Source organism: Pundamilia nyererei, unplaced genomic scaffold, assembly GCF_000239375.1.
Source record: "Pundamilia nyererei isolate P.nyererei 1_Seehausen unplaced genomic scaffold, PunNye1.0 scaffold00125, whole genome shotgun sequence".
NCBI classification, from domain to species: domain Eukaryota; kingdom Metazoa; phylum Chordata; class Actinopteri; order Cichliformes; family Cichlidae; genus Pundamilia; species Pundamilia nyererei.
Window position 1 is genome coordinate 508,836 of NW_005187526.1, and position 25,516 is coordinate 534,351.

At 41.5% G+C, this 25,516-nt stretch overlaps 1 protein-coding gene across 3 annotated transcripts in view; it reads left to right on the forward strand.

Moving 5' to 3' along the window:
• Positions 1-25,516, forward strand: part of vps13b (vacuolar protein sorting 13 homolog B) — a 293,873-nt gene that overhangs the window by 216,543 nt on the left and 51,814 nt on the right. For all 3 annotated transcript variants that reach the window (XM_005742923.1, XM_005742921.1, XM_005742922.1), the window contains exons 38-41: positions 367-762; positions 12,968-13,170; positions 14,377-14,593; positions 16,104-16,288. In XM_005742923.1, the coding sequence (XP_005742980.1) occupies positions 367-762; positions 12,968-13,170; positions 14,377-14,593; positions 16,104-16,288 (1,001 nt within the window). The remainder of the gene's footprint in view (positions 1-366; positions 763-12,967; positions 13,171-14,376; positions 14,594-16,103; positions 16,289-25,516) is intronic.

The following is a 25,516-nucleotide window of genomic DNA, read 5'->3' on the forward strand; positions in this document are numbered from 1 at the left end:
TGTGTGTGTGTGTGTGTGTGTGTGTGTGTGTGTGTGTGTATATGCAAACAAAACACACAGATTCCCATAGAGATCTAGTTAGTCTGTTTCCATCAGGATGTATTTTTGTTTTTTCTGACTAATAAGTTATGTTTTTATTACCTGCTCAAACACTTTGCTCTCTCTGCTTCCAGCCCAGTTTTCTGTATCACTCTGCACTTCATAAATATAAGTCAGGATGTGCACAAGCACATGTCCACAGAGGGCGTTGTTGTTTGTAAAGTTTGCTAACAGCACAGATTGACTAACACTCTTTAATTTTGTATTTAAGTTTGTTTTTAATTTTTTTGCTTTGTTGTCTGTCATCTGTTTTTTTTCTCTCCACAGCTGAACTGAACGTGGAGCTATCACGTCCCTTGAAAATCAGTCCCACTTTGGCAAAGCTGGAGCAGGCCAAAGCTTACCAGAATAAAATCCTACCGAACTATACATGGGACAGCTCAAGTAAACCACCGTCTGCTTCCTCCACCCCTCATTCTTCCCCTGCAAAGACACTTCACAGGGCCTTTCCTCCTCGTGCAGACAAACAGCATCAGGCCTCAGCCCTGGGTAAAGCCAGCAGTGTTGGGGCGCTGGCACTCACCTTTCACAAGGTTTCTCTTCGGACTGCCCAGATTTTAGTGGTTATGGAGACTGACACTCATCCAATGAGGCCCAGCATGACAGTATCAGTGTCTGCCATGGCAGGAAGTCTGAACATGAAGCCAGGGTCTAGGATAGAAGGTGAGTAAACCTGTTTTATTGGGGGGGGATTATTACAGGTCAACTTAACAGGAACCAGAGGGACCAGCAGTGAATGTACATGTAATGTTTAGTTACCAGGGTAACCCCTGTTCTCTAATATCCAAGCAAGGTATCTTATGATGGGAAGCGCATTTCAACATGACCATGAAAGCTTCACTAAGTTGTCTAAGGCGGACTAATGACTTCTAGGATTTAGAAAAATCTTTCAAAGTGATTTTTTGTTTTGAACCACACACCTCTCTCTCTGAACTGATCCCACAAACTGTTGAAGGGAGGTGAATAAACAGGAAACAATGAGGGAACTTGTGCTCTTCCTTGAATATGAATGGGGAATACATTGTTAGCTGTTACACAGCTCAGAGTAGAACGAAGCATCTTCCTCACGCTGCTTCTTTGGGGGAGGAAGGAACAATAAACAATCCATCGAGTGCTCAGGGCACGGATCTCCATGAGTGCTGCCTGCTGTGCTTCTGGCAGCAACCACAGTTCATATATTGTGTGTCATTTGTTTCCCTCCAGAGGAAGGGATGATGGCTTGATGCAGCAGCAGGGGTGGTGACAATGCCAGTGAAAGATGTTTAACTGTAATACTCTTGTGTCTGTGGCCAGTAGGACACTTGCTCCTCAGGGGACTGCCCCTGAAGCCTACATTGTTGAAATCTACATTGCACTCTGTCATTGTGAAGACTGGGAAGGCCGGCAGTGGTTCTTACAGTGGGACTTTGTGGGGAAGGCAAAGGTCAAAAGCATCACCGTGCTTCTTCCTCAAGTCACTACCCTGCACAGTGGTTACTGCCTCTCCTAAACAACTCCTTAGCACGTGAAAGCTCATATGGGGAATCCATATTGACTTGCTTGTCAAGCAGGCTGGAGAGATTGAACTACAGTGATTTCTCTCCTACTATGGCCAGGCCTATGATACAGCCATAGTCCTACATTGAAACCCAGAAACCTAGAGAATAAGCTCAATAACAACGCATATCTTCTCCCAAGTTGTAGTCATCCAGTGGGAGGCTTATGTCCTGAAACAATTCAACCTAATAAGCTGAGATCAGGGTGACCATATTAGTACATGGAGGCTTTCAAACATGCCATTTTACTTGGGAAGGATGGCTCCTTGATGTGAATGTGAATTGATGGTTTAAGTGGAGATGATGTTAAGGTGATAGATCACTGGGCAGAAGGAGAATAGAATCCTCCTCATCCTCGTCGCTATTGTCTCTGAGGGGATCAATCAACAAGCTCAACTTCTTCTCTGCGTTCCTCTCTGGAGTCGAGGAGCTGTTTGGAAAGACAAAGAAATTTGGCCTCTGCGTCTTCGAACATGTCCACCCAGCTAGTGTCAGCTGAGTTTGGTTTGTCACTGGGCTTTGCCACAGTACTGGAAAAGCAGCAATTTGCTTTTGAGGCTACCGACACTTGCAAACAGCGCTACAGGGTTCTTCCTATCATTACATGGTAATGCTCACAAGAGATGAAATCTGTTAGCGATGGTGCATATTTGACACCCATACAGGCGATGTAGAGGTGACGGGAACTTTCCCCTAAGATGGTCAACCCGTGCGAAGTCCCTAACCTTAGCAAGAGTGGCTTTTCCCTGAGAGGATCTACCAGTAGTCAGAAGCACTACTGCTCAACTTTGACAGCTAGCGAAACAGCTACACAAACATAAGCTCACCGGATGTACTACCTGCAACAATTCAAGAAGCAAATTAATTTTTGTAAGGAAAATATAATTACAGCATAAAAAAAACAAACCCTGAAGCCAAAAAACCCACAATTAGGGACTAGATTGACAGTAGCGCCTGTGAACAGTTAAATTAATAATCCTTGTCCAAGACTGCTGAGGAGCTCTAGTGATCTTACAGGAAGAAAACAAGAATGTCTGGTTTGGGGCCAGAGGCTATTAGAAAGGGAGTTGGCGAATCCTGTGTCCTTGAAGTGATTGGTCTGTTTCAGACAGACTTGATGGTAATGGAGCTTCTGTGATTGATGACACTATAAGGTGCTTCTCTTAGTGGGATAGCGATTGATGTTTGAAGGAAAGCTAATGGGTAACAGTTTAATGGTATTGCCTAGGAACAGTTTACATTGTGAACATGGAAGTTAAGTAGGAAAACAGAACCGTGAGTCATTATTTTGCAGATTGCTAAAAATGGGCTTGGACCTTAAATGACTCATTGTTACATGTTCTTTTTGTGAAAACTGAAAAACATCAAACTCGTGATGTGATCCATTTCATTCTGCTATATTTCAAGATATGGCTACTTGCTTCAAGGAAATTCTTGAAACAGGTGGAGCTATGTTGGAAACATCTGTCATGACTTCACCCTGTTTGGCAGAAGTAACCAAAATTTAAGACTCTGTAATACTCTGTACTAAATGTACATGCTTTTCTGTGGCGTGTCATTTGTCTAGTACCCGAACTCAGCATTTGGGCCAAGAGAGCAATGAATCCAGGCACCTTGAAAATACAGTACTGTTGCAAAGTGCTCCAGATATCCTATACAAAATGTAGTATAGAATAGATTGTTCATTCATGTTCTCACCTCGATTACATTTTTTTATTCCTTCAAATTAAAAAATATGCTTGAAATGCAATATGTTTACTCTGAAATATGTTTAATTCAACAGCAAAAGCCTAAACCATTGTTTTGGTGAGTGTGTGCCTCTTTATGAGTTGTAGCTTCTGTATATCTATTGATCACTATGTCACTGCATACCAATAGTGAAAGTATTTTCTTTCCATGCTTGTTGTATGATGTCTTTACCTGTTTGGAAGGTTTTACATTCTGTCATTTACTCCCAGTGATGAACACTGGGAATCAGATCGCACTGTTGCTTCTATTATTATTTGGAATATTGTTGTTTTTTACATGTGCTAGCAAAGTCCTCATCTGCCAACAACAGGGTTTGACAGTAAACTGTGAAGTGAGATGTTTGTGTTAGTCTTGGGTCTAAAGTTGTAGGACTGGGTGTATTTGATTACGTGGGTATGTGTGCATTTGGACATGAGAGAGACAGTTTTTTTCACGCAGTTATGTATGAATGTGTTTGAGGGCAAGATGTTTGTTTTTGTGCTAGAACCAAACCCTGCCTTCATCAACACTGACTATTATCCAGGAGGCTTCACAGTGTTTCCATTATGACAATCAGAACCGCTAATGCTAATGTAAATTAAAGAGCTTCCAATTTCTTTGTGCAGCTGGGTGTGAGCCGCCGCACTATAACAGATGATGAGGGATTTTTAGTTTGTTTTTCACTTTTGCTGTTTCTTGGCACGTCTTCTAAATTGGACAGTAGATGGAAACAGAAAGATAAAATAGGTGGTGGTGGGGAGGGATTAGGGGGGAGGAGATGGCATGCGACGTGCTGGAGATGAAGAGGAAGACTTTCTCATTATCATTCAGGTAGATGTTTTTTTTTTACCTCTGTGCCCTGAGCGGCACGTCCTCTGTTTACTGGGGCTGCAGAAGAACGAGGACAAGCTGAAACAAGGCTCCCTAAGTGCCTGCATCTGTTTTACAGATGTTGTTATATAGGGTTACTTCAGATAAAATGATTGTCAAAAATGTTAATTAAAACCTCAAACAATTTGCACTTTGTTTACTCGAATCTGCATAACTGCACGGTGACACAATACTCAGCAGTGCTGCCCTGAACTGATTTTCACCAGCTTTCAGCTTTCATCCATCTTTGATGTGTTGACTTTGATAAACACAGTTGAAACTGTGTGTGCAAGGCAGTGGGAAAAAAAGCAGTTTAGAGACAATAGCGCTAGTATGAAAGCTAATCCCGTCCCACTCACTGTGCTTTTGAATGACTCTACTATTTATAGTTATTACTCTTTCCTTTGCACTCAGTAATAAGTTTCAAGAGATCCGTTCATAATAGTTCTTTGATTTGTTTACTGTAAACACAGGAAGTACAGATTGATTTGCCGTGAACTGACTTTTCATGGGTATTGTTTTCTCCACAATTACCAGCACACTGAAAGCAAGCCATTAGAGCCTGACTTGATGCAAATAAAAAATATGGGGATCAGGACCACTGGTGTTTATTGACATCCACTGGGTTATTCATCCTCAGTTTGGCTCTAAACGTCTTGAAATACTGGTTGTTGTTACGCCTCGAAAAACATAACCTCATGCGCGTCTGTTCCGAACAAGACATTATAACAACTGCCATAAAACTAATGCTGTCATCATGTATGGCAGACGTTTTACTCAACTCCTCTTACATCATATCTGAGTGCTTTGTGAAATACCTGAGACATCTTAGATCCTCTGTACAGATCTCATTAAAGACTGATATTTCATTTCAGCGCCTTTTCTCAGAGCACATGCTGAGCCATGATTTGAGTAAGACTTGGGAAGTTTACGTGGCACTAAATGCTTGTAAAGAGCCTCTTGTTTATATGGGGTAAGACATTAAAGCAAACTGAATAACATGTTTATCTCACCCCGTTGCATGCGGATTTTTCTTTTTGTTTACTTGACAACTTAAGCACACTTATAGATCACAACACACACGGCTTTTTTCCCCATGGGTTTCTTCACATAGCGTTTCCAGATTTGTTGCCACTGAAAGGAGACAAACTGTCTCCAATTACACAGACTGATCACTAGTGACATTAGATGTATCTGCTGACTTTTAGCCTTAGCTGCACTGCCTCCATCACTCACCACTCTGGCCTACTCTGTGCCTTGGAAAGCGAATACCTTGGAATTTTCCAAAGATAAAGGTTGGGATTCCCATTCTGTAAGGTTGAGCCTTTGAGCTGCCACAATAAGTCAGCAGGAATGACCCCCCTGGGAGTAGCTGAACATGAGAGATGTAAGACAGGAGAATGTAGTGCGACTGCTTCTACAGTATGTATTACTACTGTTGCTGCTGTTGTTGCTGTGCTGGTCCTCAGTGGCAGGCTAAGACTGATGGAGCAAATCCTGAGCAGACCTCACGTTGAGGCCTGTGTGTGTAAGGAGAAACGGGAGAGGGAGGAAGTGGGAGGGAGAAGTTGCGAAAGAAGAGAAGCAAGGGGTGTTGAGGATAAAGTAATAGAGGGAGAATAAAGTTAAAGCAGATTAATTAAATCAGGAACAAGGGAGTTGAGAAAAGAGCTTGTTGGAAATGGATTGTGACTGGGAAAAGGAGAAATACTCACTGAGAAGATAGGTGGCACATAAGGCCATAAGAGAGAGGCATAAGGCACATGTAGACATATATAAGAGAGGACAGGGAGGCCACACTGTGTCCAGTGCAAGATCTCCCCAATATTTGTCATTGCGCTCACCTTATCCTACCCTGTCTTCATCATCCGTGCAACATCTGGGGCTCTGTACCTGGTCTTGGCAACCCCCTCTCTGCCAGGGGACAAGATGGAGAGAGAGGGGATTAGGTTGACAGTGAGGTGTGTTACCAGATCCTGTGTTAATGAAAAGCAAGTGGAAGCCCCGCATTCCTCCCTCCATCCACGAATCACCACTCCCCAAGGTAGGGGGGCATTTGTAGTTCAATGAAAGAAAGAAAGGAGGTGTGCAAAAGAGAGAGAACAGATGTCTTGGGGTCCATGAAACAAGACCCTCCCTAATCTCTCAGCTCTCTGACTGCTCATAGAGTGCCCCTGATTTCCTAAGAATGCACACACCCACACGTCCATAGACCCTGTTCCTATAGCGTGCTTTATTTTTGCGCATACAGGCTAAGTTTTGCTCTCAATCCCTTTCTTGTGTGGACCTCCAGCTTCTTCTTCCCTGCGTTTTACTCCAGCGCACTTGTAAATGAAAAATTCTTATTGTGAAACAAAGCGAAAGCTACCCATTGTTTATTTATGTCCTGTCTTTATCTTTCAGTTCAAGTTTTATTTTGTTTCTTTGGCCAATCTTTGAATTATGATCATGTCAGTTTGTTTACTCTGCTGAAAGAAAGCCACTCTCTTCCATCTATCACATTATTTCTGCTTCAGTGGTCAGGAAAGAGCAGCTGAGTTAAGCCAAGCCAAGAAAAGATTTATATTTATCTGCTGTGATTTGGCACGCTCGCTATACTAATAAATTATTTTCAGCACATTAATAACAGAAATACTATGTCACAGAGAAGACGTGAGGAAGAGGGGTCTGTTCAGGTATTTACCTCACATTTCTGCTTGATGCTGATCTTACGTTGTTATTGACATTAAATGAAAAAGGTCGATATTTAGGTGATATGAGTTTAATAAGACTCAGTCATCATTAAAACCATGATTTCTGAGTCCACCGGCTTATCATCGAATGTACCTGCTTTTGTACACACTTGTTGATACTTGCACTTTTCTACAGGTAAAAGTATTTTACAACCATCAAAACTTTGAAATCTTCCAGCAGGGACTGTACAAAATGTTTGGTTCAAAGCAAGCTCCTCTAGCTTTCTAGAGAGAAAAAGTACTTTCCTAATAAATCCTAGTAAGAAAGTACCGTTACTCTCTTAAAAAGCTCTTTTGTAGTACTTTCTAGGAGTGTTTTTTTTAATGTATACTCTGTCAAAACAGTGCCCAGCTGTTAGTACATTTTACATTTTTCGATTATAGAGAAAGATAGACTAAGTGACTGTAAGAGAAAGCAAGTGCACATCTTCATGAATAAGGTAAATTACTATTCATACAGTTGTTGCTTTATATCTTTTATTGCTCGCCATTAGTTTGCCACACAACTCTTTTTTTTTTTAATTGTTCTACTTTTGTTCATATCCAACCAACACACACACACACACACACACACACACGGATACATACCATTGGAGTAGCCAAAGAAAAAGAGGCATTTCTTATTGAGTTACATTTGAAAGCATCCATACGGAGCCCGAAGCTGTTTGAAAAAGATTTCTCAAAGTCAGCTTAAAACCTGATAATTTGTCAGAACCCAGCCTTAGGCTGGCTAAAAGAATATCATGTAATAAAAATTCCACTTTTAGGGGAAAAAAACATTCTGTGTAGCACATAGACTTCTTATGAGAGCGTTCTCATGAGAAATTACATTTAGTGTTGGAATAAATGCATATCTTGCATACACGATCTGCTTACGCCTTGCAGCTCTCATTGAACCCATATTTACTCTATTTGTAATGGCTTGGCTGACGTGCAGCTTTTTGCACTGAGCTATTTTGGCCGATAGCGTCCCCTGCTACAAAACCAGTTTCCTCTAGTGTCCTATAGTGGTCTTGTGGTGAGTGAGTAGTGTATTTCTGTGGTGAGTGACAGTATATTACTCCTATTACTCTTACCATCCCAGAAGGTCTTCAGGGGCCTCTCCTGGTTATGTAATGACTCCTTTAGGTTTCTTCTAATTGATACCAGCACGTCGCTGAGTATAAATCAGCCAGGCAGTGGTCAGATAACGGCTGCCAGGGAGAAACCAACATGGTAAATCAGTCTCCGATCCTATCTAATCTATCTAATGTTTGCCAGAGATGTATTTCACTTCAGGAAGATTTCTACCCAACCTTTTCCCCACCACCCACTTGGTTCCTCAAGTGTCATAGGTTGTGCATTTGCCTGCAGTAGGTGTGTGTGTGTGTGTGTGTGTGTGTGTGTGTGTGTGTGTGTGTGTGTGTGTGTGTGTGTGTACTAGCATTAGGTACATAAATCCAAATTAATTCTCAATGGGCTTTGTTTATTATCTTGACTCCATTCTAATAATTTAACACAATTACACAGTTATTCATGCACATGCATCCATGCACTATAGCTGTGTATTTGTTCCTCACTTGTTACAGCTGTTTTACAGCTCTGCTGTTTCTAGCAGTCACCTAAGGGGATATATAAAGACCAGTGCTATGTGTATAGTTAATTAGGGCTCAATGGTTTATTTATTCAAAATTAATAAATAACCAGATGGCATATTATTTTAGATGTGAAGGAAAAAAGTATTACTCAACTTCTTAATTTGTTTTCCCCTATTTGTAACCACGATGTACTGTATGTGTACATCGGGCAGAGGTGATTCACTGACATCTGTCCACTGGCCTTATTGATCACCTCTCTTACCAGCCCTGTCTTAGATCAAGACAGTCCAAACAGCTGCCTGTGCACCTATATTTACTTCCTTATTAATCAAGTTCGTACTTCTCTCTTCTCCTCTTGGTCTTTTTCTTTGCCCAATGTGTCACTGTTTGGTTTTGTCTGTGTTTAATACTCATCATTTATAAATATATTGCATATATGCTATACAAAGCCCATATTTCAAATCATCTCACCAGTATTGAAAGATGTTACCTCCGTCTTATGGCAGAATTTCACAGTCCGGCTGCGTAATGTCTTTGGGCTGTCTGCTGTCTCTGGAGACAAACCTACATAGTGGTAATATGGTCATAAAGAGCAAAGGCAAGGATGGGAACAGGCTGAAGAAATGTGCTTCTGACTATTATTCAGCATGAAAGCAAGAACAGAGTTAGCGATGGAGAAAGAAAGGGATTCCCCCTCATTAAAACCACTCCCAATTAGGCTGATTATTGAAAGTGTTGGCTGCTGCTGCTGCTGGCTTTAACATCAGGATGCTGCGGTCAACCGGGCTGTAAATGACGCATGGTGAGACGGGAGGAAATGCTTTGCTACACACTCTGTGCGTGCGACTATGTGCATGTGTGTGTATTTATTTCCACTTGTTCACCTGGCTGTGCATGGTAAACGTCTGGATTTACATCTGTATGGATGTAGGCATTCGGCTCTACTTTGCTAAATGTGCCTATGTGTGACTGCACTTAACCTAAATGTGCTTTTACACATAAGTGTTCATGAAAGATTTTCATCTTAACAACCCAGTTTGGGAGTTCCCTTGAACTGTGTAATAAATCGTAGCCATGAAAATAAACCCATTGTCCACAGTTGAGTAAGTAATAGCCAAGCTCTGTCTGTGCTACGGCACCAGGAGATATTACCAGGTAAGCTGCCAACTTGTATCAACAATGTCTTTCCTGAAAGAAATGAGTCATCCCAGTTTAACTTTTACCCCAGATTGTCTTATGCAATAGAAGTTGTCTTTCTTTGGAACCCCATGTTGTGTTATTGCACTTTAATGTTGAATAAGATGTTCCTTAGTCAGTTGACCAAGCCTGGAAAGATTTGAGTATCCTTGTGTGTCATATCTTCATCACATCATAGCTCACTTTCTCTCTCATATTCTCTGTTCTCGTCTCCACACTCTTTCCCGCCATCCGTGTCTATATCTATTCATCTCCTCATTTGTCACCTCCTTCCCCAGTCCCCCAATTCATATGCCTTTCCATCTCTCCTTCAACCCCCATTTATTTTTTGCTTTACCCCAAGTGAACCGCAAGCTCCAAATAGGCTGTCTTTACCTAAAGCTTTCAAATATAAGGAATAAAAAGTTTTATTTTTGGTGTGGTTTTTATGGAAAAGTATCGATAGTGTAGCCTGCCAATCCAAACACTGTGTAATTTGCCATCTGCTCCATACACATCATGTCATGCACAGTGCGTTTTTTTTTCTACATACTTATGCTGATGTTATTTCTGGGTGCTAATTCTGAGTTAACAAAGGGTTTACCATGTTTTAAACAGCTTATATTATCAAAGAGGTAAATCCTGAATGTTTGACCATACATTGCCTCTGTTATGCTGTTGGCAGCTTTTTGCTACATGTCTACTTGTTTCTTTAAAAAGAGGTATCACTGCAGTTCAATGCACAGTTGTTCTGACTGCCTTTATCTTATGTTGAGACTGGGATTGCTGTCTTCCATGATAACGGTGTCCCTTTTCACGGGACCTCAGGGCTCACTGAACTGTTTGAGTGTGAAAATGATATGAATCATATTTCTTTCGCTGTTCCCAGATCTTATCCTACATTTGCACCTATGGCCAGTTTTGAACCACTGAGTTCTGGGTTGAATTCCTTATTGCTGAAATGTAAAATATCTTGAAGCATGAAGACTTGCTTTCAATTTCTTTCATAACTGCAGCTAAACCTTTCTCCCGATCAGTCCTGAACACCGCTTTGAGCAACATTAGCCACATCTAATGTGCAAAACATCATTGTTTTTTTCTCCCATGAACTGTTGGATTAAGGTCAGGACTTTGACTTTGCTATTCCAAGGCATCATTTTCATCTTTTTTAACTATTTTGTTGCTAAGCATCACATTTCTGCATGACCCACTTTCTTCTGAGAAATAATTGCTCCATCAATGATGGTGAGCCATCCTGGCCAAGATCCAGTAAACAGGCCCAAATCAAACCCCATCCCTCTTTGTTTCACAGATAGAATACGGTTGTTGTGCTGCAGTGCGGTGTTTCCTTTTTACCAAACCTGAGGCTTCTCATTTAAACCAAAAATGCTATCTTTTATACAGGACAGCCTTCTGGGGTGTCTTAATTATCATTAGTGAATTGCAAGTAGGGAGCAGTGTTGTGTTTGGAGAGCTTTGGTTTCCTCATTGGTTTGTCTTCCTCATTGATGCTGCATTGATGACCTCTTGCAAGAGAGACTTTTAGCAACTTAGAAGCCAACAGGGATTTCTGTATGATCTCCCACATCACTCTTGCCATGGTTGATCATGCCTGTGAAGGGTAACGATGCTCTGGAATTCCCTTCATTTGTACACATGTTGTCTGACTGTCGATCAGTGGATTCCACACTCTTCAGAGAACGTTGTGTAACCTTTTCCAGCCTGGCGAACCATTGACAATTTTTTTTTTCCTGAAGTCCTTAGCGATCTCCTGTGTTTGTGCTATGATTCAACTTCCTCAAAGCCCAGTTCATTCACCATAGCGCCCACTCCCACCTGACTGTTCTCCCACCAATTAAAAATTCCCATCTACCGCAAAATCGAATGCTAAAACTAGAGTTTCTTATACTTTTCCACAGAGATGTGTAATACTGGGTCATTTTCCTTAACAGATAAATGACTGAGTAATATTTTTATGTCATTTCATTAATTGTATTCCTTCTTTCTTTGGCTTTTAGGTGTTGTGTGAAAAAACGATGATGTTTTCGGTCACATTTATGAAGAAATATAAAACGGTCTGACAAAGTTCAAAAACTGTTTTGCCTGCTAGACGCAGAAACAGGTGTTGCTTTCTTTGACTTTCCCAGACTAACAGCCAAGTCAGCTGGAGTGAGAATGTCTCGAGTTAAAAGACATGTTTGAAGAACCACTTCTCAGGGCATTATTAGTCATCCAGTGTTGAGGTTTCCAAATGGGCTGCCACCGCTGTAGCTATAACTGACCTGATCAGCCCTCCCACATCAACAGCTTGTTGTCATGTATAGTGAGTTATGGCAGCAAAACTACAAGTTCAGGAGAGCTTGTGACCACAATGATGCATCTCAGTTTTAATGGAAAGGACAGATGATGTTTCAAGCTTTCCTTATTAAGCTGGGGCTTTTGCTACCTTTGGGGCTTACAGGGTGAGTGGGTGTTTGGCTTTTCTCTCATTGTAACGTGTCTGCTAAACCTTTTACTTTAGCAATTTACAATATAAAGACAAAGATATGCAGTTTCAGATTAGTTTGACTGTTTCAAATACCCCAGTGTGCCTCTGTCCATGAAATGAACTCATGGAGCCCCATTATATTAACTAATGTTTCTGTGTTGTAAATTTTACACCCAGATGTTGGCTAATCCCAGTGTTTCTGGTGGCTTAACACTGAATATAGTTTAGCTGGTTATCTGCACACAGAACACGAGGTCCAAGGCATTTACATATGCCTGTTCTGAGCGAAGAGTAATGTTGTTTCCGTCCCCAGAGAGCCAAGTATTTATGCCATTAACATCAGGCGAGCACAATATCCAGGAGGATGTGGTTGGTGTAACTGCACTGTATGTTTTGCTGCTCTGTTATCACAGTGCCAGACTGTTGTAATTGACCAGTGCAAAAACATAGAGGCAAGCATTTGTGCAGCTGATATTTGAGGTTCGGTTGTTTGTGTCTTTTAATTTCGTCTGGCCCAGTTGCAAATGAACAGTGTTAGTTTTTATACATCGTTAGAGGTATCGATATTTCACTTTGAAACCAGGATTGATTTTCGACTTTTCCCCATTTGTCTGAACCTTTGTCCTTTTTTCCATTGTAGAATTACTGAGCGCCTGCTTCTACTTTACCCACAAACCATTTATCCTTTACCTTCTGTTTTCTCTCTTTAGTTCTGCCCTGTGCTGTGCATGACATTTATTGCTACTTCTTTTGTCTTCCAAGATGCCATTCAGGCCGCCTCTGTGCTGCTCGAGGTAAAAGATGTGTTGGTGAGAACTGGACTAAAGGAGCGGAGCCGTGTACTGTTGGGACCATTTTCCTGCAGCAGTTCCTTAGAGGCTCGTTGGTGTCGCCACAGTGGCAGCCCTGGACCCGAGCCCGGCCCCCCCAAACTGCTACTAGACCTGAAGGGAGGCCTCCTGCAGGTTTGTATAGGTTTAATTATCAGGCACAGCGATAGTTGATGGAAATGAGTCTCTCTGAAGAATGCTTTGTAAATGTCTTAATGAGCTTCTTCCTGCTCAACACTAGTCTTAATCTCAAGGTAGACCTACCACCCACTAAAACGTCCGCTTAACTGTCATTGGTTTCCAAATTAAGCCATACAACATTTATATGCTGACATCCACTCACATCATAGCTTCTCACAATCTGAACACTCCTCTTGAATCTGATATTCCTTTTTAATTCACCATGGCTTCTGTCCTCTTTGGAGTGAAGCGATGACAGTAGAAATTACATGCTGTAATTTCACTGTACATTTGAGTCATATCTACTGGTTAAGTGGTGGAATATTAAAAAGCTATTAATAGAGGCTGGGAAGTGGGGGAGAATATGTGTGGCTTTTTCCTGTCATAAGTTACATAATGCCCACACTGAAAAGTCCCTCTTCAATGTGACTGACTGAGCACATTATTACAAGTGTATTATTCCACATTACTCGCTCAGGGGGAACCCCCTGACCCCTTTTATTCAATGATTTTCTAATGCTCTTATTGCGTGCCCACAAACAGAAACATCACTCGCAACTCAACACTTAATACGTAATCATACATTTCCCTCTGCAAATATTGGCATTTGTGGTGTTTTAATCAAGTGCTGTACGAAAACCACCGGAATTCCCTCAGATTCCTTCTTTTCGTGCTCTCTTTCCGAAAACTTTTGGGGGAAAAAAAATCCCCAAATTTTCCTGTTTTTAAGAGTTTAGTCATAACCCACCCTTGCAAAGCTAGTGAGCGGCGGCCGAGAAGTCGGGCAGCTCCATGTGTGCAGAGTTTTTGACTCAGAGATTCCTGGTCCTTGGTCCAAACCCCAGGCAGACTTGCTTTGATGGAACAGGGGAAGGGGAATGCCGCGGATAAGTGGGGAAGACGTAAGGTTGTGTTGGGTAATGTTGGTAAGGTTGTGAATGGGTTATGATGAGGGTAATCCTGACTCCTTCTCTTCCTGTTTTGGAAAAGAAAGTGTTGATGCAGCTTTTCAAGAAAGAGCCAGAAGTCTGTAACATGTAGCCTTATCCTCATGCCCATCTGTTATTTAACTTCTTTTGACTTTTCCCCTTATGCTCCCCTTTTACTCTTTTAATCCTTTCTCCCAGTCATCTCACCTTTTTTGTTCTGTCCCAACAACAGGTCTTTTGGGGCCAGGAACACCTGAACTGCCTGAAGCTGATAGAGGAGCACCTCCGTGCCTACTTCCACCTGCAGAAAGGGGATTCAGCTGAAAGCTGTGCTAAAGGCAAGGCCTGCCACACCCAGCCACCTCCGTCTCCAGGCTCTCCCTCTCCTCGGACAGAGCACAGCTCAGATGACTTACGCACAGGACATTTCCAGTATATCCAGGACTCAGGTGAATGTCAATGTGCTGTATGTAGAGATGATGTGCGGCTCATAGAACAGAGATTGAAATGTAATAATAATAGTAGTAATTGTTTCTTGATAACTTTCGGTCCATAGGATAAACAGTAACAATGCTGTTTATTCATATATTCGTGTAAGTGAGTTGGACAAACTAAAAAAAGAGCTTTTGTGACAAAGTGAGATGTCACTTAAGATACACATCGACTTAAATCAAAGTCAGATCAAAGCCCTGTGTGAAAAGAAGTTTCATCAGACATGTCTGCCTGTTTCCACTCTGAGTAACATGGTGTTTATTCCCTCTCTTTGTGCTTTGTGTGCGCTGTCCTTTAGACACACACAGCAACATTATACACAGAGGATCAAACTTCTCTCTGGCTGTAGACCAACCGTCCACTCTGTCAGCTGTGGTTGAGTCTTTGTTTGTTGCACTGTTCAACTGGTCTTTGATGCATTTAATATTCTGGCTGAAGCAGAAAAAAAAAGTACAGTAGTGAACTAGAACCAAGAGGACAATCTGTCTGCAACATGTTGTCCAACTGGGCCCCAGAGCAAAGAGACCAGGAAGTGCCGCTCCCCAGGTCTGACAGGGATAGATGGGGTAGATGGACAGGAAGAGTAAATGAAAGCTTGGTGGAAACGAGGGCAGAATGAGTCTTTAACCCACTTTCTCTCAGTTGAAAGCAAAACCTCATGAATGTATCTGCCTGTTCTTTCATCTGCCCTTTTTGTTGGAGAACAATATGCTGTCCACCTCTAAGAGAGCACAGACAAGAAATGGTTTTATACAAAACCAAAAGTTTCAACTTGTGAAGCCCTGGAACCAAACAAAGCAGAAATTCTCTGCTTGACTGTTTTTTTTTTTTAAATAAACATTTTTCCAAAGGACTTGAATCCCAAGCAGCAGCCACAAAGTGAGTCAAAACACCACTCAGAGGTTTAGATCCAGCGTTCTCCAGCTTTTGCAGGTGCTTGGCGTGGTTAAATCAATGGCCGTTTACTCAATAGCAAAAATGTTTACTCAGCCACTATGTTTATGAAGGGCTCCTTATGCATATAAACACTCAGAAAGCATGGAAACATCCACAGCAATTTCTGAGGCAAAATTGTTTTGGTAGTTTCAGATACCATAGTACAAATAACCATGCAAACATTGCTACACAAAACATGGATGCAAGTTAAATATAGTCCCTTTGAACCAAAAGGAGAAAAAGTGCAAAGAATGCTTTTTTTAACCTATATCTCAGGGGGGGAAGAGGCCACTCTTATAATTAAACCGGATTTCTGTTCAATTCAGTGTATCAGCGGGTTTTTGCCCCAGAATCAATTTCTGCCCCTTGTTTACTTTTTGCTGTTTTAGTTCTGCCACTTTTTTTCTGTTACTCGTCATGTGTTTTCTCTTTTTAGTCTGTAAGTCTTGCTCTGAAGTATAACCACAACAGAAAATCACTGACAAATTAAATAAAATCCTGTTTGTTTTGTTTTGTTTTCTTTCCTCGCAGCTTCACAGAGACTGCCAGGTCCACATGAGGTGGTGTTTTACAGCGAGACAGACGATACCCCAGGGGTGATGTTGTGGAGATACCCAGAACCTCGTGTCCTTACCTTTGTCAGGATAACACCTGTTCCCTTCAACACCACAGAAGACCCTGAGATCAGCACTGCAGACCTGGGAGATGTCTTGCAGGTAGAAAATGACGCCCGGGGTCTGAAAACAGATCTGACGAGTAACGTTCTCAATCAAAAAGATAGCCTTTTGCGTAATACTTAGAATAACCAAAGTTTTCAAAATAGGCATCCAATGAGCCCACAAACCCACCAGGAAAGGTTTTTCACAGAGGTCGGTGCAAGTGACATTTTCCTAGAGACTTCTACAGGACCAGAAATATTTTTTCAGCTACAGGCTTTACCCCCTGGTGGCCATTAGAGAGAATGCGGGTATAAGGCACTTAGTATTTGCATTCTCTTTTCATAGCCGTTCATCTTATGTTATGTTATATTATGTCCCTTCCATAGTATATAGAGAGTATATGTCTTATATGTCTGCCTTTACTCCAAAACTCCAAAAAAGCAAAGAACAGTAATGCATTAACCAATCCATGGTCCAGCTCATTGTGCAGATGCTATAGTCACATACAAAGATGCAAGATTAGGAGAGAATCCACATACCTCTGCCAGTAGTCTTTGCTTAACATCACCTGCACTAAAAGGGAAATAAAGCGTCGTAGAGCTGCACCGGGGGGGGCGCTGTAATTCCCTTGACATGAGTCATGAGAACTCCTATACACTGCATGTTATTGAATGACAGAGACCCCTGCTGTCTTTCCAAACATGTAATACATGGTCAGACAGCTGTGGAAGTCATCGTGCATGCTCTGGTGTGAATAGCCAGGTGTCTCAAAGCACAGATGAGGTTATATTTTGGCAGGGTGCAGTAGCTACCGAGCCTTCGGGGCCTCAGTGGGGGACAGGACATCCCACTTTTCCTCCTATCACTCATTTCCCCATCCTCTCTTTCCCCATCCTCTCTTTCCAACTTTTCATTCTTAAAGAAAAGATTCATCCCAAATTGTGTTCTTTTGCATCCTCCTCCATATTCTCTTTTTTTTCTTGAAACAGAAATATGACATTTGTCAGTGCCTGATAGTGTCATTGCAACAGTCGGTTGGATTTATATTTTTGACCATTCCCTTAGGAATTGAATTTGTGGGAACAGAACATGCAAAACATGTTTTGTCACCCTCTCTTCTTAGCCCAGTCAAAGCCATCTGTGTTTGGTCTGATTTTATTTGAATGGCCTTGTTATTGTGGTTTTAAATTCAATTGTGTGACTGAGAAGCAGCTGTATAGCGACTGATAAATGATCTACCACTAGATTCTCAAAATATGATGCAAGGATGGGTCAAGTACATAAATACAGACAGCCGATCAAAGATTACATTATTGTAACAACAGTTTAGCATTAGTTCTTGATGGCTATAACATTGTAAGTGTACAAAGTTTTACTATGACAAAATAATTCCCAACTGGCTTTTAGCTTTTTTATTCAGTTTGAAGCTTTGGGCTTGGATGCCCTCGTCTTTTCCTTCTCCTACTTTTCTCCGGCTGCAGCATAGGTTTCTCATCTCCCCATCTCCTCTCTTTATCTTTCACATTCTTTCCTGAACTCCCATAGCCATTTCACCTACAGTACCGATTCTGTCTGTTTATGTGTGCTGGCCCAGGAGAGGAAAGATTTTGGAAGGTGCTGCAGATGTCTGACTTTCAGCGAGGCCCCACAGCTGTAAAGTCTGTAATGAGCAAAACTCCTGAGCAAACCCTCGAGCTGATTGGCCACATATTGAGTTACAGTAGAGAATAAGAGGGAGCTGATGTGTGTAGAGGAGAGAGAGTTGGAGGAAGATGTGATGATAGAGTCGGGATTGGGGGGAGGGGTTATTGTGGGTGGAGGAATAGGAAAGAATATTGAGTGAAAGGGGGTTAAAGAAATATATATATATATGACCATAGAGGGGGTGGTGTCTTCTGCAGTTCTGATAATGCCTACAGAAGCCTCAGTGTGAGAGGATCTGTGTGACAATGCTACACTTTCTCTACTCCAAGGAAGAGGATGTTGATTATTTAGCAGCTGCTGGAAATGACAGGCAGAAAAAAATGAACTGTACGTCCTTCCTGATGTATACTCTGCAATATAATGCGTGTTACTATTACACATATGTGTCCTGTGCACAGAAAATGCATGATGTCAATAAGAAGCATGCATTTACGTCTGCATTACTACATATGCCTGTGCCAGTACATAAAAGATAATGCCTGTGACTACAGACATGTGTATTAGAGTTGTGTGTATTACACAGCAGGAGTTATGGAACCAGTGGTTGATGAACATATGGTTTCCACATCTTCCACTCTGCTCCTCTTCCCCTGTCATGTGGCATGGTCCTATCTCTTCTGACAAGTCTGTTAAAAGGAATCAGGTGTTGAGGCTACTGCAGGGATAGTGGTGAAAAGAGGAGGCCCCAAGCACACAACTGTTGTTAAAACTCCTTCATGTGGGGATTTGATGCAGCATCTGCAGAGAAAAGCAATGGAAGCCATTGCATTTGACAAGTTAGAGAAATCTATAAAGCACATTGTGCAACATTAGTTGTCTTCTATTAGAAAGGACTAGAACTTGTAAAACTGCTGAGCCAGCTGTAAAGGATCAAAAAGTAAGCAATGAGTCTCTCTGCTGTTTTTGAGTCATCCATGTAAACGATGCTGCAGCATGTTCATAGAGCAATGGGTCTGGCTGCTGGTAGTAGTACAAATGTAGGACATAACACACAATGTGTTTGTTTGTTTGTTTAAACTGATTTAAATTCAGTGTTAAACTCTATTCCTGTACGTTTTTGAACACTGCTAAATATGTTGTTGCTAAACTAGACGTGAAAGTAATTCTAAGATATTGGATATCTGTTTACAGATAAATTACATTTATTTTAACTGAAGTTCTTGATCATCAGCCAAAGTTATTGCAGTCCCAGGTTTGATTGATTGTAGCCCCAGTGACATAATGGTAACGCGTTGCCTTTTAGGAAACATCAGCAGTCTCGTTTAATTCGCTTTTTTAATTCCTCCCAGGACCAGAAAGAAAGTCCAGCTGAGGGGAACGGAAATGCAGCCATAAAACTCCAAAACACAGTAATGGCTTAGTTTGTATTCCAAAGGAATTTCATTTACTTTACATCAAGACTGAGGAGAGAGAAAGAGAGAGGGAGAAGGCAGTCATAATTTCTCAGGCCTCTAAAATTACCATGTGGCTATGCAGAGATGGAGGCTGATAGATTTTGAGAAATGGAAAGTGAGAGGCATAGGGAAAGAAAAGAAATAAGTAGTTAAGGGCGAGTGATAGTCAGCATTAAGCTGTGTGTTCATTCCTCTCTGTCATTTATGAAGTAATTCTATTCTTTAAACATAGCAGGTGGACAGAGGACTGCATGTAAACAAAATAAAAATAGGTTTTCCGATCAGTTTTCCTCACTACCCCCCCCCCCTCCTTTTGTCACACTCCCCCCTTGCTCCTTTCCTTTAGTCCTTCCCCACTTTCCCCTGCTCTTCAGAATAAATGAAGGGTTGTACTGGCGGGGGGTGGGGGCTCGGCTCCTGCTCTGAGCCTTGCTGCTCGCTTGTCCCCAGAGCAGATCATATTAACATTTTATAAAATCAAGATTTCCTGCATTTAAATAGTTGTGGTTTCCCAACTGGTTCCAGTATCTCAGAGGGGGAATTCAAACCTCCTTCCATTACTCAAAGTCAAATTGCTGCCTGAGCTGTTTTTACGTACGGTTGAAGGGGAGCAATGTCAGAATTTGGTGGCTGGTTGGGGGGGGGGACTCTTGCCGCTGAAAAGCATCTGATCCCTAATGGAGCATCCACAGGTTCCCACCTGTAGAGTGCCGAAGCAATGAACCGATGATAAGAGAGAAAGGTGACTCATCGTCACCTTCTTGTTACATGCAGTCAGTTCTCTGAATCATAAGCAGGTGTTCGTCTTGCTCTCTTGTCTGTCCATCCTGTTCGTGTTCCCCTCCTCCTGCTTCTGTGGGGCCTGGGAACCATGGAGCAAACACAGGAGCTATGATTCAGCTTGACCCCAGCTCAGGGGAGCTGGAGGAGATGGAGCGTGTTAAAGCGGAGAATAAAAGTTCGAGTTCAGACACAGCATCCAGTAAAGTAAATGTAACAGAGTCTTGTCTCATTCAATTGCCTTTTGTCCCAACTTTTCACAATATGCATTTGTGTTACTGTGATCATCCACTCACTCTCCAAATTACTCTGACTTTATTAAAAAAATCACACCATCTGCTCCCCTGCTGTTTGCGTGCATGGCGTTGTGGGGATAGCCTTTCATGTCCCAGCAGGCCTCCGTTATGCCATCGTGGCCCCTCTGGCCTGCGAGCGGTATCATAAAAACACTGCAGCCTGAGATGAGCCACCAACCTTCAGCCATAACTTGTTTTTGTTAATGTTATATGAAACACAGGTCCACCATCAGCTTCACATCTGTGACACGCCCTTTCCGCCGATGCACTCGTTCTCTCCGATGAATAGAAATGTTGGAAGGTAAACCAGGGTACTCAACTGGGTATTTTACTTCAGAGCGACACATTTACCCAGAAATAGCGAGGTGGAATTTTAGCCAAGATAACTATTATTGTAGCAGGACAGTGCTCAAGCGGACCTGCATTAGTCACAGCTAATGCACTATAAAAATAAAAGACTGTCCATGTGGTTAATTTGATCTGGAGTTTTTGCACCTCATCCACTAAAATCTCCAGTCCCCCTATAAGAGTTTGGCAGAATAGAGTAAAAACACAAAAAAAGAGTGAGCATGAAGATCTCTGCATGGGCTTATTCCTGATTTTCCACACTGATTAATGTTAACATATATCAGCCCACCTGAGACAGCATAGCAGGAGTCATTTTCATTACAATTTTTATTACATCTCTTGAATAAACATTTGTTCAAGCTGATGTCAATTCAATTTGTCTGCTGGCTGATAAGAGGTAGCAAGCAGTGGAATTTTTAGACATATAGGCATCAGTGAAATAACAGAAGACCTAATAGCTCTGTTGATGTTGTTAATAAAAGTAATGGCAGACATGGCTGTGGATGTCAGCAGCCACGGCCCCAGAGCGAGCTGAGGGAGTCTTCAGTTGCACAGACATACTTGAGAATTTGTAGCAATCACACCTGGGTTGGTGATGGAAATTGACTTAATTTCTGTATGTTGTGTATTTGCTTTAGTTTGGCTGCCTTTAGTTAACCTTTAGAGAAATTGTGGTTGTGCAGTCAGACTGAGAGAAGTACAATCATGTAGAGAACAGTCCTGAGTTCTCAGAAACAAAGGTGAATTATATGAATGGAAATATCATCCATACATGCACAATGCTGCCAGCACTTCTGAATATAACATTTGTAAATAGTTTTTAAAAAGTGCTTAACATGTAGTGTTGTGCAAAAGTCTTGAGTCACGTTTCTTTCTTTTTAGCCAAGAAAATCTGAAATGGGTGCAGTGACTTATTGAAACATCTGCAGACATACATGGAAATACAGCACTTTTTTGTATAAGGCAAAAGCAGAGTTTATACAGGTCTAACAAGCTTGAAAGTCAATATTTGGTATGAGCATGTTTATTGTTTCACACAGTCTGAACTCTCTGAGGCAGTTTTCTTGTCATTTCTTTAAGCAGTCTTCAGGAATAGTTCTCCAGGCTTCACAAAGGATATTTAGAGGTCTTCTTTGGATGTTGGCGGCCTTTTGTTCCATTCTCTATCAACATGATCCCACACTGCTTCAATAATATTGGGCTCCAGGCTCTAGGGAGGCCAGCCCATGACTAATAGGGTTTCACTGTGTGTTGTTCTGTCCAGGTATGCTTTTACTCCATTGGCAGTGTGAAACCGATGCCAATCAGAGTACGTTCCAGTAACATCAAAATCAGATGATACTTTTCCATTAATTTTAACACAACCTTCAACATCCCCCACCTGTGTTTTACAGATGGCTGTAGACACTCACAGTTGTACCTCTCGCCTGACCACCTCCTTACATACTGACAATGATTTGACTCAGAAATTTCAAATTTGGATTCATCACTCCATCAGACCTGTTGCCACTGATTTTCAGTGCAGTTCTCTTGTGTATTGTGGCATACCTTAGCATTTTCTCACTGGATTTGCACCCTTCCACTGAGACCATTACTGATGAGATTTTGGCAAACAGTCGATGGATCAACTGAAAATCCAGACGCATCTCTCAGGTCCTGTTTCAGATCTTTGCTAGATTTTTTTTCCTTATTTCTTAACAAGAAAATGTTTAGATACAGTTCATCTGCTGTAGATAGTCTCTTAGGCCTGGCTCTTCTTTTTTTCTTATCCTCTATTTCTTCAGTTTCCTCAGATGTTTTAAGGACATACTGCACACCATGTGCCATGAATATGTACCAAGTTTCCAGCTACCAACACTCATCTTATTGGTGGTATTATTTTATTTCTCTCAAACTTTGTTATCTTTAGAATATTTCACAGATTGAACTAAAGAAATGCAAACAAATTATGTGTTTTTGCAATAAAAAAAACCAAGTGCCTAAATAGAATTTAAAATGGTCTTGTTAAGTTTTCTGTTACTGATTCATCATTTGAGTCAGTTGCCTTTTTCTTTTAATCATTAAGTGATTCATGGGTCAATCTTAAATGTCTCAACCCAAAATAAAAGGTCAGGTACTGCATAAGGACTGGACTAAAAATGATTTAAAAAGCAGAAAATGGACAAACTTTGCGGGTCTCTCAGAAAGACTAGAGAACCATTTCTCAAGATCATCTTAAATAACTACAAGAAAGTGCGGTTTCTTGGAAGCACAATATAAAGAAATGAGGAGTGACTCAAGACTTTTGCACAGTACCGTAGCTTCTCACGGATTTAAAGCAAACCCAAAACGGAACATTAAGTTGGAATTTAGGATAGCAGATCGTTTTTTGGCGTATGTTTCGCCCGCGGTCGTGGTGCCAGGCCTACTCTGTCGAGTTCTTGTGGAAAACACAATCTCGACCCATGCAGCCAAGGGAATGTCAGCTATTCAGGGTTACATGTTGTTTATCAGATAAGATACACACACAATCAGGCAGCGGAAACTGACACTGCCCAGACTGTATGATACGCTCACATACATACGCACACCTGTGTATACACATACGTATACATGCATATTCTCTTTCATATGTACAATTATACATCGTTTTCTTCTTGAACACATATACACAATCCATTTGAATTATACATAGGTGCCTTCTCCTCCTGAAAGCAAGTGCCAGATGTTCAACTTACACATTAAGAAAACTCCTTTTTTCCTCTTTCCGTCATTCTGACATTTTTGGATTTGGTTATCGATTTCATCTCGACGTTCCTCCAAAGTTGCACCACAAGTGAAGGGGAACATGACGTACATTCAACCATGCAAATGTATTCTACTGTACCATGTATATACACCTCATATATCCCTTTCTGCATGCCGTCATGTGTATAAAATATCACAGGTGAAAAAAAAGCACGCCTGGTGTTTTAGCAATGCATTTCAGGGAATTCTCAGTGGAGATTCAGCGAGTTTCCGCTCCAATGGCTCAGCGTTGGGGGTTGCGGGTGCACAACTCTGTCAGGTGCAATTATGAGAAGTTGATTCCAGGAAAACCTGTGTGACATTGATTATATGATGTAAGCTACAGTTACCTCATCCATTCCTCTGTAACAGTACAGCCCTGCACATGAATATATGGATGCATGCACACATTTTGTGAGCACAAGGTTTCTGACACACACAAACTTGCTGACAGTTCCAGGAGTTTGGTAATTGTCTCAGGAGTTTCATGCCTCCGGTAAACAAGTGGACTGTCTTGTGTGACATATGCACACCGACAGTACTAATGCACCCAAAGCATACACACGCATTCCTCAGTTGTGTTCACGTTCAGTGCTCTGCCACTACTGATCCATCAGTAGCCAATATCTGCAGGTGCTTGGTTTCGCTGAGGGTACCAGACACCTTTATGTTAATTTTGGTACAGTGTGAGAGGAATGAATGGAGCCCTACCAGTCATCACATCAATGATACTCAATGTGAAAACACTCAAAAACTGATTGTTATTCAGTGTGAGAAACGGCCCCAGGACTTCAATGCTAATGGCCGTCTTGCAGCATGCTGTTGCTGGGTGTTTAGTTATGCTGTGGTCATGAAATGTTGTTATGGAGATGAGTTGTCAGCTTGCTGTGTTGGTGGTCTGTGGTCAAAGCGCTGTCATTTTTTCCAACTAGACGAGAGATTAAAGATCGGTTGTGTCTGAAGTGAGTAAAATTCAAGGTTGAAATGCACATGCCATAAAAAAAAATCACTTGCTCATTTGTTCTCTGAGATGGGGATTCCCCATGTCTTTTAAGGGTCAGTAAAGAATCAATGGTTAATGATTAGCAGACTACCGTAGCTTAATGCGCAGCTAGGGGATCCACAGAACAGAAATGTTACCTGTTATCTCACAGCAAATGATTAATTAGTTTAAGTCTGGGCGTGGCTGTATCTATTGGGACCGCTTAACCCAGCACTGTACATTTCATTCACCTATAGTTCATTCCATACTCTATTATAGTACATAACTAAATCAAGGATGTTTTATCCTAAATTCCAACTGTTCTGTTCCATAATAGCAGACTAAACTTTCCCAACAGCTAGTGTGTGTAGGGATTTAGGAGCCAACTGTGTAATGCTTAACAAATACCAAGAGATTAAACTGTTAACCCTCAGTCATAATCTCTGGGTCTCGTCCACAGCATGTCTTTTGTCCCGTCTTCCTTCTCTCACCCCAACTGGTCCTGGCAGATGGCCCCGCCCCTCCCTGAGCCTGGTTCTGCCAGAAGTTTCTTCCTGTTGAAAGGGAGTTTTTCCCTTCCCACTGTCACCAAAGTGCTTGCTCATAGGGGGTCATATGACTGTTTTTTTCTGTATGTATTATTGAAGGGTCTACCTTACAATATAAAGCACCTTGAGGCGACTGTTATTGTGATCTAGCACTGTATAAATAAACACCCATTCATCTGCAATGGAAAAAAGTATATATAACAAGGTCTCACTTGATTGTGTGCCCAAATTCAATAACCACAATAAGAAATTAAGTTAGTATTTTTAACAGAAAATTGCTCAGTATAACTGTAATGCTATAAGGAAACCCAGAGGATTTCGAAAAAGCCTTGTTGGTTATATAGGTCCTCATGATGTCATTGTGAAATGTGTTTCCTCACAGTTTTGTCAAAGCTCTGAACTACCTGCGATAGTTTTAATTTGTGAGTAGTACATGCAGGCTGGCTGTATGGGGGCAACAGGAAGCA